The sequence below is a fragment of the Sinocyclocheilus grahami genome, unplaced genomic scaffold, assembly GCF_001515645.1.
Source record: "Sinocyclocheilus grahami isolate Dianchi unplaced genomic scaffold, SAMN03320097.WGS_v1.1 scaffold69.1, whole genome shotgun sequence".
In the NCBI taxonomy this organism is placed as follows: Eukaryota; Metazoa; Chordata; class Actinopteri; order Cypriniformes; family Cyprinidae; genus Sinocyclocheilus; species Sinocyclocheilus grahami.
In genome coordinates, this window is record NW_015505248.1 from 1,087,371 (window position 1) to 1,102,171 (window position 14,801).

Consider the following 14,801-nt stretch of genomic DNA (forward strand, 5'->3'; position numbering starts at 1 on the left):
AAATAAATATTTTAAAAGTGAGTTTATTATAACATTATACATTTTAGTGCGATATATTATATTATATTATATCATATTATTTAATTTTATTACCATTATTTAAATATTATGTTTCCATTCCAAATAACATAATATAAAAAAGTAAAGATAAAAGTGCTGATATCTCTTTGCATGTTTTTGCCAAATTAATGTTATCTACTTGGCTAACATGTGAGTTTTTATCCAAATTGCAAACCCTTGAAGTATCAGATAAAATAGTTTGAAAAGTATGTTTGTCATTAGGACATGTGTTTATCTAGTGTAGTGTGAGTGATGGCTCCATAACACACTGCTTCATGTAGTCCAGATAACCTTCATTTATATTACAGGTATACAGTTAATATGTAACTGTATTTGTGTGTCTCTGTGTTGTGCTGTAAAGAGCAGTGTGGCCTGAAAGATTTATGAGTTTTTAAGCAACCAAAAGGGAGTCTTGGATCTCCACTTTCCATATTAATTGACGTCTGAAATGGATAATTAATTCTTGATGGGTAATTACTTCTTGTATCTTCTCTTCCTTCAGTCTGATCCATCCTCATATTAATTTGTCTCTGACAGACTTTGATGCACGTGACATTGAACTGATAATGCAAATGCGCGTAATTTGTATGTTCGAATTCGAAATAGCCTCGATTACACATTTAATCAAGAATCAAGGCCATAAACTCGCACAGACAACTGAGCCTGTAACCAAAGTTTATTTATTATGATTATTTTTTAATCTTTTTCAGGTTAAAGGTTCATGCATTTTACCACTAGCTTTATTAGGAAGTTAGGAACTGTGATGTGTGGCATGAATCACAGTACAGATATTTTGCACCATCACTCCTGTTGCCCCAGTGATTGTGCACACGGCAACCAATCAAATTCCACCACCTTAAAGAATGAATGCAATCACTCTTTATTCAGAGGTCATTGCAGTACTTTGACATTGAGAGAGAAAGAGAGATCAATATAACTCTTTTTAGGGGTCAATAATGAATACGTAGCAGCATAATATATACATTAAAATTTTCCCTAAGGTCATCATTTATGCATTTTAAATTATGTGAAGGGAAACACTGTACAGAGATGCATCGTTTTTCAGAGTTTATACTTATTTAGATGACCTGCTTCTACATTAATTGAACTTGATGAATTTGTTTATAGATCGTGTACAGATTTTGTGCTGTATGTTTTGAATTTCTGTAATTTTAATAATGGACTAGTACACTAGTTGAGTTTGGGACCAGTTGACAAACTGTGAAAGTGTGTTTGTGAATTAATTGTCAGTTTCCAGCTGAAATAAAACATTTGCAATATTTTTGTAAAGAAAACGGTTTCATTTATAATAGGAAATATATCAAAATATTTGTTTCTAACATTTAATATGTGGCTTAAAATAAAATGTGTGATTGGGTTCTTGAGCTCTGATGTGTGTTAGATTTCTAAAATAATTGTATTTATTTACTTATTTAGGTTCTTGCTTTTTCTCCTTTTGGATGGACTTTGGGATAAATGGATGGTTTGTGTTGTTCTTCTTTTTCACCCGTTATCTCTCTCTCTTTTTTTGTCTGTTTTTCTCTGTTTAGAGTGTGCAGAGCATGGGCAACACCAAGGCAAGACAGCTGTATGAAGCTCATCTCCCAGAAAACTTCAGACGGCCGCAAACTGACCAGTATCCTTGAGTCTACCTGTGTTTTCGTTTGTAATTGTCATTACATTATACTTTGATGGCCGTTGCTAGTTATTTGTTAGAAGTCATCATCAACTTTCTTCTCAGAGACTGAGGTTAGTGTGTGGTACAGATTCATTCTTGGTCGTCTGCAGAGGATTGGCATGATTAAAGTGAAAAATCCTTTTCTTGGCGCTAGAAAAGACAAATTGTGGATTTGTAATATGGAAATAACTGGGTATTTGTGAGTTTATGCTGTTGCGTCCTACTCTTTTCTTGCTGCTGCCAAATTCACACAAACAAAGATTCCGTAGCCAACACAACCCTCGCAACCACGGATATGGCTCCGTGCTGCGAGAGAGTGTGAGATGGAGGAAGCGAATTGGACGTGTCCGAAGATGGCTGACAGGTGTAGATAAAGCCAAAGAGGGCGGGTGAACCACAGAAATCCATTTCCCAGCACACCCTGTGATTTATAGCCCATCAGGAGCAGTGCTCTCACCAACGCCAACCGACCAGCCGAGAGCTGTCAGGGCCGCTCCAGTGCGCCCACACCCCCCAGTCCATCCACTTCCACGCACAACTTTTCACCCGAAAGCTATCGACTTCTTGCGCTTCTTCTTGCGCAACTTCTTCTTTTCTCAAACAGAAATGAAAGATACACAACCTCCATCTTTGCCCTTGTTAGTGTCTACAGCCCGAGCACTATCGTCCGCCCTCGTGCTATTACAGTCACTTCTGAGAGCTGAATATAGCACACCGGGCTTAAGATAATCACACGCAGTCTGTATTGTAGCACAATTCACATTTTTCTTCTCCCTTTTTTTCTGTGGTTGATGAGATCAGGAGTCTCACAATGTAGTTTCACTGTTTTATTCAGGTACCTGCGGCTATTGACTGTTGATTCAGGTGGGCTACCTGCTGCATTCATCTGGCGCTTGGATCGAATTTTATTGTCACGATGGCAAAATTCCATGGCTTAGATATTGGTTTTCAGCATCACAGCACAATTTGGTTTATTCGATGCCATGGCAATGCAGAATTACGAGACTGAGCTTGAGGCGGCACCGCTGTTCTGTCACTGCCTGTTATGATTGCGTTATCTGTTTCAGATAATGGGAAGTGCTTTACTGCAGGTCTAATATCTGTCTTTTTTTCTCTCTCTTTCCCCGCAGGACCTCGATGGGCCTCTTGGAATCTTGGTGTGTTTATTTGTATCCGCTGTGCTGGAATACACCGGAACCTGGGAGTGCATATATCACGCGTCAAATCAGTCAACCTGGACCAATGGACCCCCGAGCAGATGCAAGTATGTGTGTTTTTGTGTAACACTTCACTATGTTCGTTGCCTTTTTCTTTCTTATGGGGCTCAACAGGATGTTTGGGGTCTGTTGATGTCCCAACTTTCATTCAACAGATTAAGGCAGTACTGCTCTTTCATAGTGTCTCACATTTGTTGATCATATGCGCTACTGTTCAAAAAGTTGGTAAGAATGTCTTAATGTTTTTGAAAGAACTTACCAAAGCTGCTTTTATTTGAACAAAAAAATATAGTAAAACAGTAATATTGTAAACTGTTATTACAATCTTAAATAAGTGTTTTCTATTTTAATCTATTTTAAAATGTAATTTATTTTTATGAAAGCTGAATTTTTAGCAGCCATTACTCCAGGTTTCAGTGTCACATGACCCTTCAGAAATCATTCTAATATGCTGATTTGCTGCTCAGGAAACATTCCTGATTATTATCAATTTTGAAAACTAATTTATTTAGTTATTTGCCATTTTTTTTTAAGGCAGAAACCAGGATTTTTTTTTTGGATGGATAATACAAAATGTATTTGAAATAGAAATCTTTTGTAACATTATAAATAATTTACTCTGACACTTAATTGTTGTCAATTAATTAAACTCAATATAATGTGTCATTGTTGAATAAAATAATGAATTTATTTGGAGAAAAAAATGACCCCAAACATTTGAATGGTAGTGGACATTTATTTTTGTCTTTCAAATTTAATTCTGATATTTCTGAAATTCTGGTCGAGACCAATAATTACTTTTACAGAAATGCTGATATTATAAATCTATAATACGAATAGGAAATTAAAACACGCTAAAACTAAAATAAATATTTTAAAAGTGAGTTTATTATAACATTATACATTTTAGTGCGATATATTATATTATATTATATCATATTATTTAATTTTATTACCATTATTTAAATATTATGTTTCCATTCCAAATAACATAATATAAAAAAGTAAAGATAAAAGTGCTGATATCTCTTTGCATGTTTTTGCCAAATTAATGTTATCTACTTGGCTAACATGTGAGTTTTTATCCAAATTGCAAACCCTTGAAGTATCAGATAAAATAGTTTGAAAAGTATGTTTGTCATTAGGACATGTGTTTATCTAGTGTAGTGTGAGTGATGGCTCCATAACACACTGCTTCATGTAGTCCAGATAACCTTCATTTATATTACAGGTATACAGTTAATATGTAACTGTATTTGTGTGTCTCTGTGTTGTGCTGTAAAGAGCAGTGTGGCCTGAAAGATTTATGAGTTTTTAAGCAACCAAAAGGGAGTCTTGGATCTCCACTTTCCATATTAATTGACGTCTGAAATGGATAATTAATTCTTGATGGGTAATTACTTCTTGTATCTTCTCTTCCTTCAGTCTGATCCATCCTCATATTAATTTGTCTCTGACAGACTTTGATGCACGTGACATTGAACTGATAATGCAAATGCGCGTAATTTGTATGTTCGAATTCGAAATAGCCTCGATTACACATTTAATCAAGAATCAAGGCCATAAACTCGCACAGACAACTGAGCCTGTAACCAAAGTTTATTTATTATGATTATTTTTTAATCTTTTTCAGGTTAAAGGTTCATGCATTTTACCACTAGCTTTATTAGGAAGTTAGGAACTGTGATGTGTGGCATGAATCACAGTACAGATATTTTGCACCATCACTCCTGTTGCCCCAGTGATTGTGCACACGGCAACCAATCAAATTCCACCACCTTAAAGAATGAATGCGGTCACTCTTTATTCAGAGGTCATTGCAGTACTTTGACATTGAGAGAGAAAGAGAGATCAATATAACTCTTTTTAGGGGTCCATAATGAATACGTAGCAGCATAATATATACATTAAAATTTTCCCTAAGGTCATCATTTATGCATTTTAAATTATGTGAAGGGAAACACTGTACAGAGATGCATCGTTTTTCAGAGTTTATACTTATTTAGATGACCTGCTTCTACATTAATTGAACTTGATGAATTTGTTTATAGATCGTGTACAGATTTTGTGCTGTATGTTTTGAATTTCTGTAATTTTAATAATGGACTAGTACACTAGTTGAGTTTGGGACCAGTTGACAAACTGTGAAAGTGTGTTTGTGAATTAATTGTCAGTTTCCAGCTGAAATAAAACATTTGCAATATTTTTGTAAAGAAAACGGTTTCATTTATAATAGGAAATATATCAAAATATTTGTTTCTAACATTTAATAGGCGCCAGGTTTTTTTTGGAAAAATGCTGGATTTTGACATCAAGATTTCAAAAGCTTGTAGCTTGAAAGGGCTTAAAGATAGAGATCTAATGTAAATTAGAAAAATGTTGGGCATGACCGAAACTTTATGTGGGTGTAAATATTCTCATCTAATTTGCATAGTATGACGTCATCAGGGGGCGGCCATCCTGAATGTCATAATATTCAGGAAATAGATATTGAATTGATGTTTGAACCTAATTAGTTTTTTTATCCTCATTACAAATGATCAGAAAAGAGGAAACCAACAATAAAACAGGAGAAAGTACTAAATTATTACTATATTACTGTACTATATAGTAGTAAAATGCATGTGAAGTGATTGTGCACACGGCAACCAATCAAATTCCACCACCTTAAAGAATGAATGCAATCACTCTTTATTCAGAGGTCATTGCAGTACTTTGACATTGAGAGAGAAAGAGAGATCAATATAACTCTTTTTAGGGGTCAATAATGAATACGTAGCAGCATAATATATACATTAAAATTTTCCCTAAGGTCATCATTTATGCATTTTAAATTATGTGAAGATATTGAATTGATGTTTGAACCTAATTAGTTTTTTTATCCTCATTACAAATGATCAGAAAAGAGGAAACCAACAATAAAACAGGAGAAAGTACTAAATTATTACTATATTACTGTACTATATAGTAGTAAAATGCATGTGAACAGTAGCTTACTTTTTGATCTGTTCATCAGTAATATTCAGGAAATAATAGATATTGAATGGTTGTTTGAACTTATTTGCATGTCTTTTTTTTCTTTTTATCCTCATTCCAAATGATCAGAAAAGAGGAAACCAACAATAAAACAGGAGAAAGTACTAAATTATTACTATATTACTGTCACCTTAAAGAATGAATGCAATCACTCTTTATTCAGAGGTCATTGCAGTACTTTGACATTGAGAGAGAAAGAGAGATCAATATAACTCTTTTTAGGGGTCAATAATGAATACGTAGCAGCATAATATATACATTAAAATTTTCCCTAAGGTCATCATTTATGCATTTTAAATTATGTGAAGGGAAACACTGTACAGAGATGCATCGTTTTTCAGAGTTTATACTTATTTAGATGACCTGCTTCTACATTAATTGAACTTGATGAATTTGTTTATAGATCGTGTACAGATTTTGTGCTGTATGTTTTGAATTTCTGTCATTTTAATAATGGACTAGTACACTAGTTGAGTTTGGGACCAGTTGACAAACTGTGAAAGTGTGTTTGTGAATTAATTGTCAGTTTCCAGCTGAAATAAAACATTTGCAATATTTTTGTAAAGAAAACGGTTTCATTTATAATAGGAAATATATCCAAATATTTGTTTCTAACATTTAATATGTGGCTTAAAATAAAATGTGTGATTGGGTTCTTGAGCTCTGATGTGTGTTAGATTTCTAAAATAATTGTATTTATTTACTTATTTAGGTTCTTGCTTTTTCTCCTTTTGGATGGACTTTGGGATAAATGGATGGTTTGTGTTGTTCTTCTTTTTCACCCGTTATCTCTCTCTCTTTTTTTGTCTGTTTTTCTCTGTTTAGAGTGTGCAGAGCATGGGCAACACCAAGGCAAGACAGCTGTATGAAGCTCATCTCCCAGAAAACTTCAGACGGCCGCAAACTGACCAGTATCCTTGAGTCTACCTGTGTTTTCGTTTGTAATTGTCATTACATTATACTTTGATGGCCGTTGCTAGTTATTTGTTAGAAGTCATCATCAACTTTCTTCTCAGAGACTGAGGTTAGTGTGTGGTACAGATTCATTCTTGGTCGTCTGCAGAGGATTGGCATGATTAAAGTGAAAAATCCTTTTCTTGGCGCTAGAAAAGACAAATTGTGGATTTGTAATATGGAAATAACTGGGTATTTGTGAGTTTATGCTGTTGAGTCCTACTCTTTTCTTGCTGCTGCCAAATTCACACAAACAAAGATTCCGTAGCCAACACAACTTCTCTCTTGTAAGCAACAGAAAAAGGTTTAGAGTATGTATGTAGCAGTGCAGTCTATCGCTTTAAAGATCTGCATGTTCTACCTGTTGGGTTGTCTTGTACGCGGATAAATTAAGATATTCATTATTTGGTTGCCAAATACAGGGATTCACAGCACTTTTTGTCAAGATTTGTAGATACTATTTTGATGGAGTATTTCTAGAAATATATGGCAAGATATTGCTCACAGTCCTTAAGCTTGCAATCAAAGTGATGTCAATTTGCATTTGAATTTGTAGTGGCTGGTAGAACACATATTTAGGCTTGCAATTGAGATTGCAAAGGATGTATGCCATTTCCCATAATTCTATAAATCGTTCTTGTCTAACCCAATTCTATGAGCAGTGGATGACAATGCAGGGGCACACCAGTGATTTTTTTAATATTTCTAAAACTATGGCTTGAAGGCAGTTCTTATTTTTCAGAGAAATGGAAGAAAACCATATATAAAAAAGACATTCTGTACATTTTTGTTCCTTGAGATATTTAGTTCTAGGTGATGAACTTTTACAGTGCAGGGTCATGATATTGTTCAGGCTTGAAAAATGAGGGAAAGGAGAACTGTACTTTACTAAAAGACATGCTTTTTGACATGCATGAAATTGTAAGTACGCTAAAAAAAGTGCCGTCATTGAGCTCCACTGATTGTTTGTGCTTATTACCATGATTTTTGCACATGTGCTACCTTTCAAAAGTTTGGGGTCAGTAAGATTTTTTTTATCAGATTTATTCTGCAATTGAAAGCGACAGTAAATACATTTATAATGTTACAAAAGATTTCTATTTCAAATAAATGGTTCTTTTGACCTTTATATTCATCAAAGAATCCTGAAAAAAATGTATCACTGGCATGTCATTTCCACAATACATTGAGGAATGAATTAAGCAGCACAACTCTTTTCAGCATTGATAATAAGAAATGTTTCTAGAGCAGCAAATCATCATATTAGAATGACACTGAAGACTGGAGTAATGACTTCTTTGTCACTGCAGGAATAAATTAAATTTTAAAATATATCAAAATATAAAACAGTTATTTTTAATTGTAATAATATTACACAGTATTAGTGCTTTTACTGTATTTTTTATCAAATAAATGCAGCTTTGGATAGCATAAATAACTTATTTCCCAAAAAATGTGATCGGTAGTGTTTTTAAAAATTGCGCAATACTTTGAGGAAGATAAAAATAAATTAGTGATGCATCTTGATTTATACATTTCATTTGTCAGTTCTGTCACAACAACTCAAACTGTTGTTCCTGTAGTTCCATCATGAGCTTTATATATACAAAATAAAAATGCAGTCGGGAATTGTTGGTGAATGTGGCAGACAGAAGCCTATATGACTTCACACCTCTGGCTGCAGAGATTTAGAGAAAACAGCTGCTGTTTTCAGCACCTTCACACACAGCAGAGCTGAACAGGAACTACCTCACCGTCACCGCTGAGGCCTAACAGGAAGTCTCTTCATGTCTTTCAACCCTCCGCCTCATCCCTCTTGCCTCGGGTATCCTCCTCCGTCCCATTTCACACATCAGTCTAATTGGGTGTGTGTGGCGGCCGGGATAATTCCATATTCTCCTCATTGGCGCCTTCAGAAACCTAATTGAATTTCCCTGGCATCCGCAGCCTGTTATCAGCACTCCTGCGTTTGGTGTGGATATGGAAATGGCTTCATTTGTATGCTGACCGATGAGGTACAATATTCTTAACCGTCAAAATGGATTAATCTGGACAGCAGAGGTGAGCTTCCTCCACAAACCAGCTTTGAGGGAATTAGTTTTATCACAGGTGTGGTTTCTTCAGATGGAAATGTGGCTCTTTTGTGCACCAGGGTCTTTCACTCTCTCTCACTTCCCACTTATCACCGCTTCCCTCTCGTGATCTCTCTAATGGAAAAGTTGGCCGTGTTAATATAAACGTCAAATCGGCAGAGAGGAAATTTGGAGTTCTCTCTCTTCTGTTGCTCATTGTGAATGGCATGGGTACCTTTTACAGTGGGGCAAAAAAGTATTTAGTCAGCCACCAATTGTGCAAGTTCTCCCACTTAAAAAGATGAGAGAGGCCTGTAATTTTCATCATAGGTATACCTCAACTATGAGAGACAAAATGAGAAAAAAAATCCAGAAAATCACATTGTAGGATTTTTAAAGAATTTATTGGTAAATTCCTCGGTAAAATAAGTATTTGGTCACCTACAAACAAGCAAGATTTCTGTCTCTCACAGACCTGTAACTTCTTCTTTAAGAGGCTCCTCTGTCCTCCACTCTTTACCTGTATTAATGGCATCTGTTTGAACTCGTTATCAGTATAAAAGACATCTGTCCACAACCTCAAACAGTCACACTCCAAACTCCACCATGGCCAAGACTAAAGAGCTGTCAAAGGACACCAGAAACAAAATTGTAGACCTGCACCAGGCTGGGAAGACTGAATCTGCAATAGGTTAGCAGCTTGGTGTGAAGAAATCAACTGTGGGAGCAATTTTTAGAAAATGGAAGACATACAAGACCACTGATAATCTCCCTTGATCTGGGGCTCCACGCAAGATCTCACCTCGTGGGGTCAAAATGATCACAAGAACTGTGAGCTAAAATCCCAGAACCACACGGGGGGATCTAGTGAATGACCTGCAGAGAGCTGGGACCAAAGTAACAAAGGCTACCATCAGTAACACACTGCGCTGCCAGGGACTCAAATCCTGCAGTGCCAGATGTGTCCCCCTGCTTAAGCCAGTACATGTCCAGGTCCGTCTGAAGTTTTCTAGAGAGCATTTGGATGATCCAGAAGAGGATTGGGAGGATGTCATATGGTCAGATGAAACCAAAATATAACTTTTTGGTAAAAATTCAACTTGTCGTGTTTGGAGGCAGTTGCTTTTTCAGTTGCATCCAAAGAACACCATACCTACTGTGAAGCATGGGGGTGGAAACATCATGCTTTGGGGCTGTTTTTCTGCAAAGGGACCAGGACGACTGATCCGTGTAAACGAAAGAATGAATGGGGCCATGTATCGTGAGATTTTGAGTGAAAACCTCCTTCCATCAGCAAGGGCATTGAAGATGAAACGTGGCTGGGTCTTTCAGCATGACAATGATCCCAAACACACCGCCCGGGCAACGAAGGAGTGGCTTCGTAAGAAGCATTTCAAGGTCCTGGAGTGGCCTAGCCAGTCTCCAGATCTCAACCCCATAGAAAATCTTTGGAGGGAGTTGAAAATCCGTGTTGCCCAGCGACAGCCCCAAAACATTACTGCTCTAGAGGAGATCTGCATGGAGGAATGGGCCAAAATACCAGCAACAGTGTGTGAAAACCTTGTGAAGACTTACAGAAAACGTTTGACCTCTGTCATTGCCAACAAAGGGTATATAACAAAGTATTGAGATGAAATTTTGTTATTGACCAAATACTTATTTTCCACCATAATTTGCACATAAATTCTTAAAAAATCCTACAATGTGATTTTCTGGATTTTTTTTCTCATTTTGTCTCTCATAGTTGAGGTATACCTATGATGAAAATTACAGGCCTCTCTCATCTTTTTAAGTGGGAGAACTTGCACAATTGGTGGCTGACTAAATACTTTTTTCCCCCACTGTATTTGGTGTGCTTGTGTTTTTTTTATCTGTGTTTTCTCATATTTTTGAGTCAGTTTTTTTAAATGTATAACTCATTTATCTTTCTCCTATTGATGCCAGTGCTATTTTTTAATGCATGATCTTTCTTCCCAGCTCCTCTCTGTAACTTTTGCATCACGTCCTAACTCGGCGTGATGCAACAAAGCAACTTTACCATTTTAAGTTTAGGAATGTGCAAAACTCCACATTTTCAAAATCGACTTGTCTAGGTGCCTGAAGCTCTACTGAACTGATCGTCTTAAAGAAGCCCTGCATAATTAAGTGTTCCTGAGGAATTTTTATTAGCTGGTTCAGGTGTGTTTGATTAGGGTTTGAGTTGAACTTTGCAAGAAGGTATATCTCCAGGAACAAGATTGGCCTGATTTACATATGTTTTTGCATTCAAAAACAGTAGACTGAGCACAGCAGAACAGAAAACTCTCAAGTGTCTCGCAGTCGCAACACATTTTGGAAAGTAGGTGATTTAAAGGGTATGAATGTAAAGATGCTTGGAACTTTTCCAAAAGGGTTTTTTGGTACAACTGGTTAGCATCTAACGCACAGCAAGCTGTCTGTACAGTATACTCATTAAAGCAACACAGCTAAAATTATATTAAAACAAACACACATATATAATGTTTAGTCATTAAGGCATTTTGATAGATGCTTTGGTTTTGTTTTGTTGTTGTTTTTTTCTTGCTTTGTTGACACTAACAGCAAAATATAATTTGTTCCTCTCAAAAAATATGGGTTTATTAATCAAATGGCTAATTCAGTGTTGGTGCTTTTGATAATTAGAATTACACTACTGTTAAAAGTTTGAAGTCAGTAAGTTTTTTTTAAAAGAAATTAATACTTTTATTCAGCAAGGATATATTAAATGGATCAGAAGTACCAGTAAAGACAAATCTTTTGTAATGTCATAAAATCCAAATAAATGTTTTTTTGAACTTTATATTAATCAAAGAATCCTAAAAAAAAAAAAAAAAAAAATCTGCATATTAGAATGATTTCTAAAGGATCAGTGACTACGTTTACATGGACATCAGTAATCTAATTATTTACCTTATTATAAATAAGCCAAGATTATGATTATGGTGTTTACATGAGTTGCTTTTAGAATATTCCTTTCATGTTCCCGTTTTACATGTTACAGTACATAGTTTGATTAATGGCACACATCATTACGTCCCCACGTGACGCCATCCGACATCCCCTCCGGAATTTCACGTATAAACTTCTTCTTCGTGATGATGGCATGTACAGTTTTGGTGGTTTCATTTTTAATTTTATGAAAGCTTTAAGTGCAGTCAAATATTTGTACGTGCATACAGACGATGGCGGTGTGGATTCCTAAAATAGGAATAAGTTACTCCACATGTCTTAATTCGAGTTCTGTTTACTTAGACGAATATGACTTTAGCCGGATTAAGGTAATCAAAAATCTCTGTTTACATGGTAGATTCTTAATCAGAGTATTGTCTTAATCGTGTTAAAATTGGATTATTGTTGTCCATGTAAACATACTCAATGACGCTGAAGACTGGAAAATTCAGCTTTGCTGCCATCACCAGAATAAATTGTTTTAAAATCTATTATTTTAAATTTAAAGTTATTGTAAATTGTAATAATGTTTTACAGTATTACCGTTTTTATCAAATAAATGCAGCTTTGGTGCCATGCTTCTTTCAAAAACATAAAAAAATTATACCAACCCCAAACTTTTGAAAGGTAGTGTATTTTATTTAGTTGTGTTGTGTTAAAAATTGGTCCTCCATGGATCACTTGAAATTCTTCCCAGACCACCAGTTTGAGAACCGCTGATCTTTTGTACTGAGGATGCTACAGGGGTTTTGTCGCTCACCCCAGTCTTTTCTCTTTCTCTTTCTCGCATTCTTTCTCTTCCTGACAGCTGCTTCTTCACCCTGATCCATATTTCATCAGATGCATTATTGTATTGTGATCAGGGATTCATGAGAGTGTAAATCCAATAAAGCTGCGTGAACCTGTCCTCTTAGCATTTTACTGTCGCTGTATAAATTCGCTTTGTAAACGGGGAGTGAGATTCAGAGAGAGTGTGTTTTGATTTGTCTTTGGTCCCACTCTGTGCATGTGTGTTTGCTGTTAAAAGAAGAAAAAACAGGCTTGGGAGGATTTGGTCCATCTTTGTGTGATCCTGATTTTTTCTTTTCTTTCTTTCAAGATGCAGAATGCTAAGTTGTATTCAGTTCATGGTCCAGGTGGGGTGTTGGTGCTCTACTGTCTTTAATGGTGAGGAGAGAAAACAGCCAGGCTGAGAGGGCTGGCCTCTTTAATTGTAGCTGAGCAAGATGCCAGTTAAATCTTCCTAGACAATATGAGATTTGACAAAAAACAAAAACAAGGTTTCAAACTGGGCCTTGGATCAACATTAAAACACTAAGACTGAGCTTTAAAGACACCTATAAAAAAACAAGTTTTGTGGCTTTCAGTCTGTGTGCTTACTTTGATGTCACGTATATGCGGTATAATGAGAGGTATATGCTATCAAAACTTGTTGCAATAGCACAAGAAAGTCAAGCCATTTCATGGGTTTTAAAAATGCTAGTTAGCAGTCAGCATCAAGCTTCTCCATGTCTGACAACCGCTCAGGTTAATTAGTGAATGCATGCCTTGCTTGTTTAAATGCTGTGACGTTTAATATGATTTGTATTATAATGATTTGCCATCAATATTAAAATTTTCCTGAGCAATGTTTCAGAGCTGTGGAGTTCTTCATCAGGGACAAGTACGAGAGGAAGAAGTACTACAATAAAAACGCTGTCAATGGAACAATTGTGAGTATCAGCATGCACTCATCCACTGTTGCTATCAAACATTATTTTGTTTGTGTGTATATGTGTGTGTGGCACAGCAATATTTCCCAGGTTTGTGATCACAGTATCTATAAATTCTCAGCAAAGTTACATTACTTCTAAACTGGTGTGTGTACTAAGTCTGTGCCAATACAATCATATATATAAAATATATAGTGTGATTCTTTTTCAGAAAACGCATTAATATATAGATCTCTCTATCAATATTTATTTATTTATTCATATTTGAATTCATATCACATCCTATAGTTTAAGTAAACCTGCTAGCAATCTATATATATATATATATATATATATATATATACATATGTGTGTGTGTGTATATTTGAATCTTTTTTTGTCTTATTTAATTATTTTATCTTAAGTGTCAATTTTTTTAAATTGATATTTATACATCATATGAAAGCTGAATAAATAAACTTTCCATTGGTGTATGGTTTGTTAGTATAGGACAATATTTGGCTGAGATACAACTATTTGAAAATCTGGAATCTGAGAGTGCAAAAAAATCTAAATATTGAGAAAATTGCCTTTAAAGTTATCTAAATGAAGTCCTTAGCAATGCATATTACTAATCAAAAATTCAGTTTTGATATATTTACGGTAGGGATGCACGATACTGGATTTTTGCCGATATTCGATACGGTGAGATTTTTCAACTCATTTTGGCCGATTGCCGATACCGATATATTTCCTTTTGTTTGGGAACACCAAATCTCTCCTGTGTGGAAATTAAAAGCAAATTATTTTAACTTTTGGTCAGTTTTTAACAAGAACTTATTTGTTAGAATTAAATAAACAATAATGAAGTTATTTTATAATGACAGTACATTGAAGCTTTGAAAATAACTATGTATCAACTGCTGCATTGTTTTTCAGAAAGATGGAGTGGTAACCTTTAGCATTTTATTTTAAGATTTAACATTTGTAGATGGTCTAAAGCAGGGGTAGGCAAGTTCGGTCCTAGAGAGCCGCAGTCCTGCAGAGTTCAGCTCCAACCCTAATCAAACACACCTGAGCAAGCTAATCAATGTCTTCAGGATTACTAAGGCTATAGGCAGGTGAG

The 14,801-nt window shown here is 35.4% G+C and overlaps 1 protein-coding gene across 3 annotated transcripts in view; it reads left to right on the forward strand.

Annotated features, from left to right (window-relative positions):
* Positions 1–14,801, forward strand: part of LOC107585328 (stromal membrane-associated protein 1-like) — a 113,258-nt gene that overhangs the window by 25,378 nt on the left and 73,079 nt on the right. For 2 of the 3 annotated variants that reach the window (XM_016272324.1, XM_016272325.1), the window contains exons 1-3: positions 2,869–3,002; positions 6,817–6,902; positions 13,621–13,696. In XM_016272324.1, coding sequence (XP_016127810.1) covers positions 2,997–3,002; positions 6,817–6,902; positions 13,621–13,696 — 168 coding nt within the window. In that variant the 5' untranslated portion in view covers positions 2,869–2,996. Of the gene's footprint in view, positions 1–1,610; positions 1,697–2,868; positions 3,003–6,816; positions 6,903–13,620; positions 13,697–14,801 lie in introns of those variants that run through there. The other variant, XM_016272326.1, reaches the window with a different exon arrangement.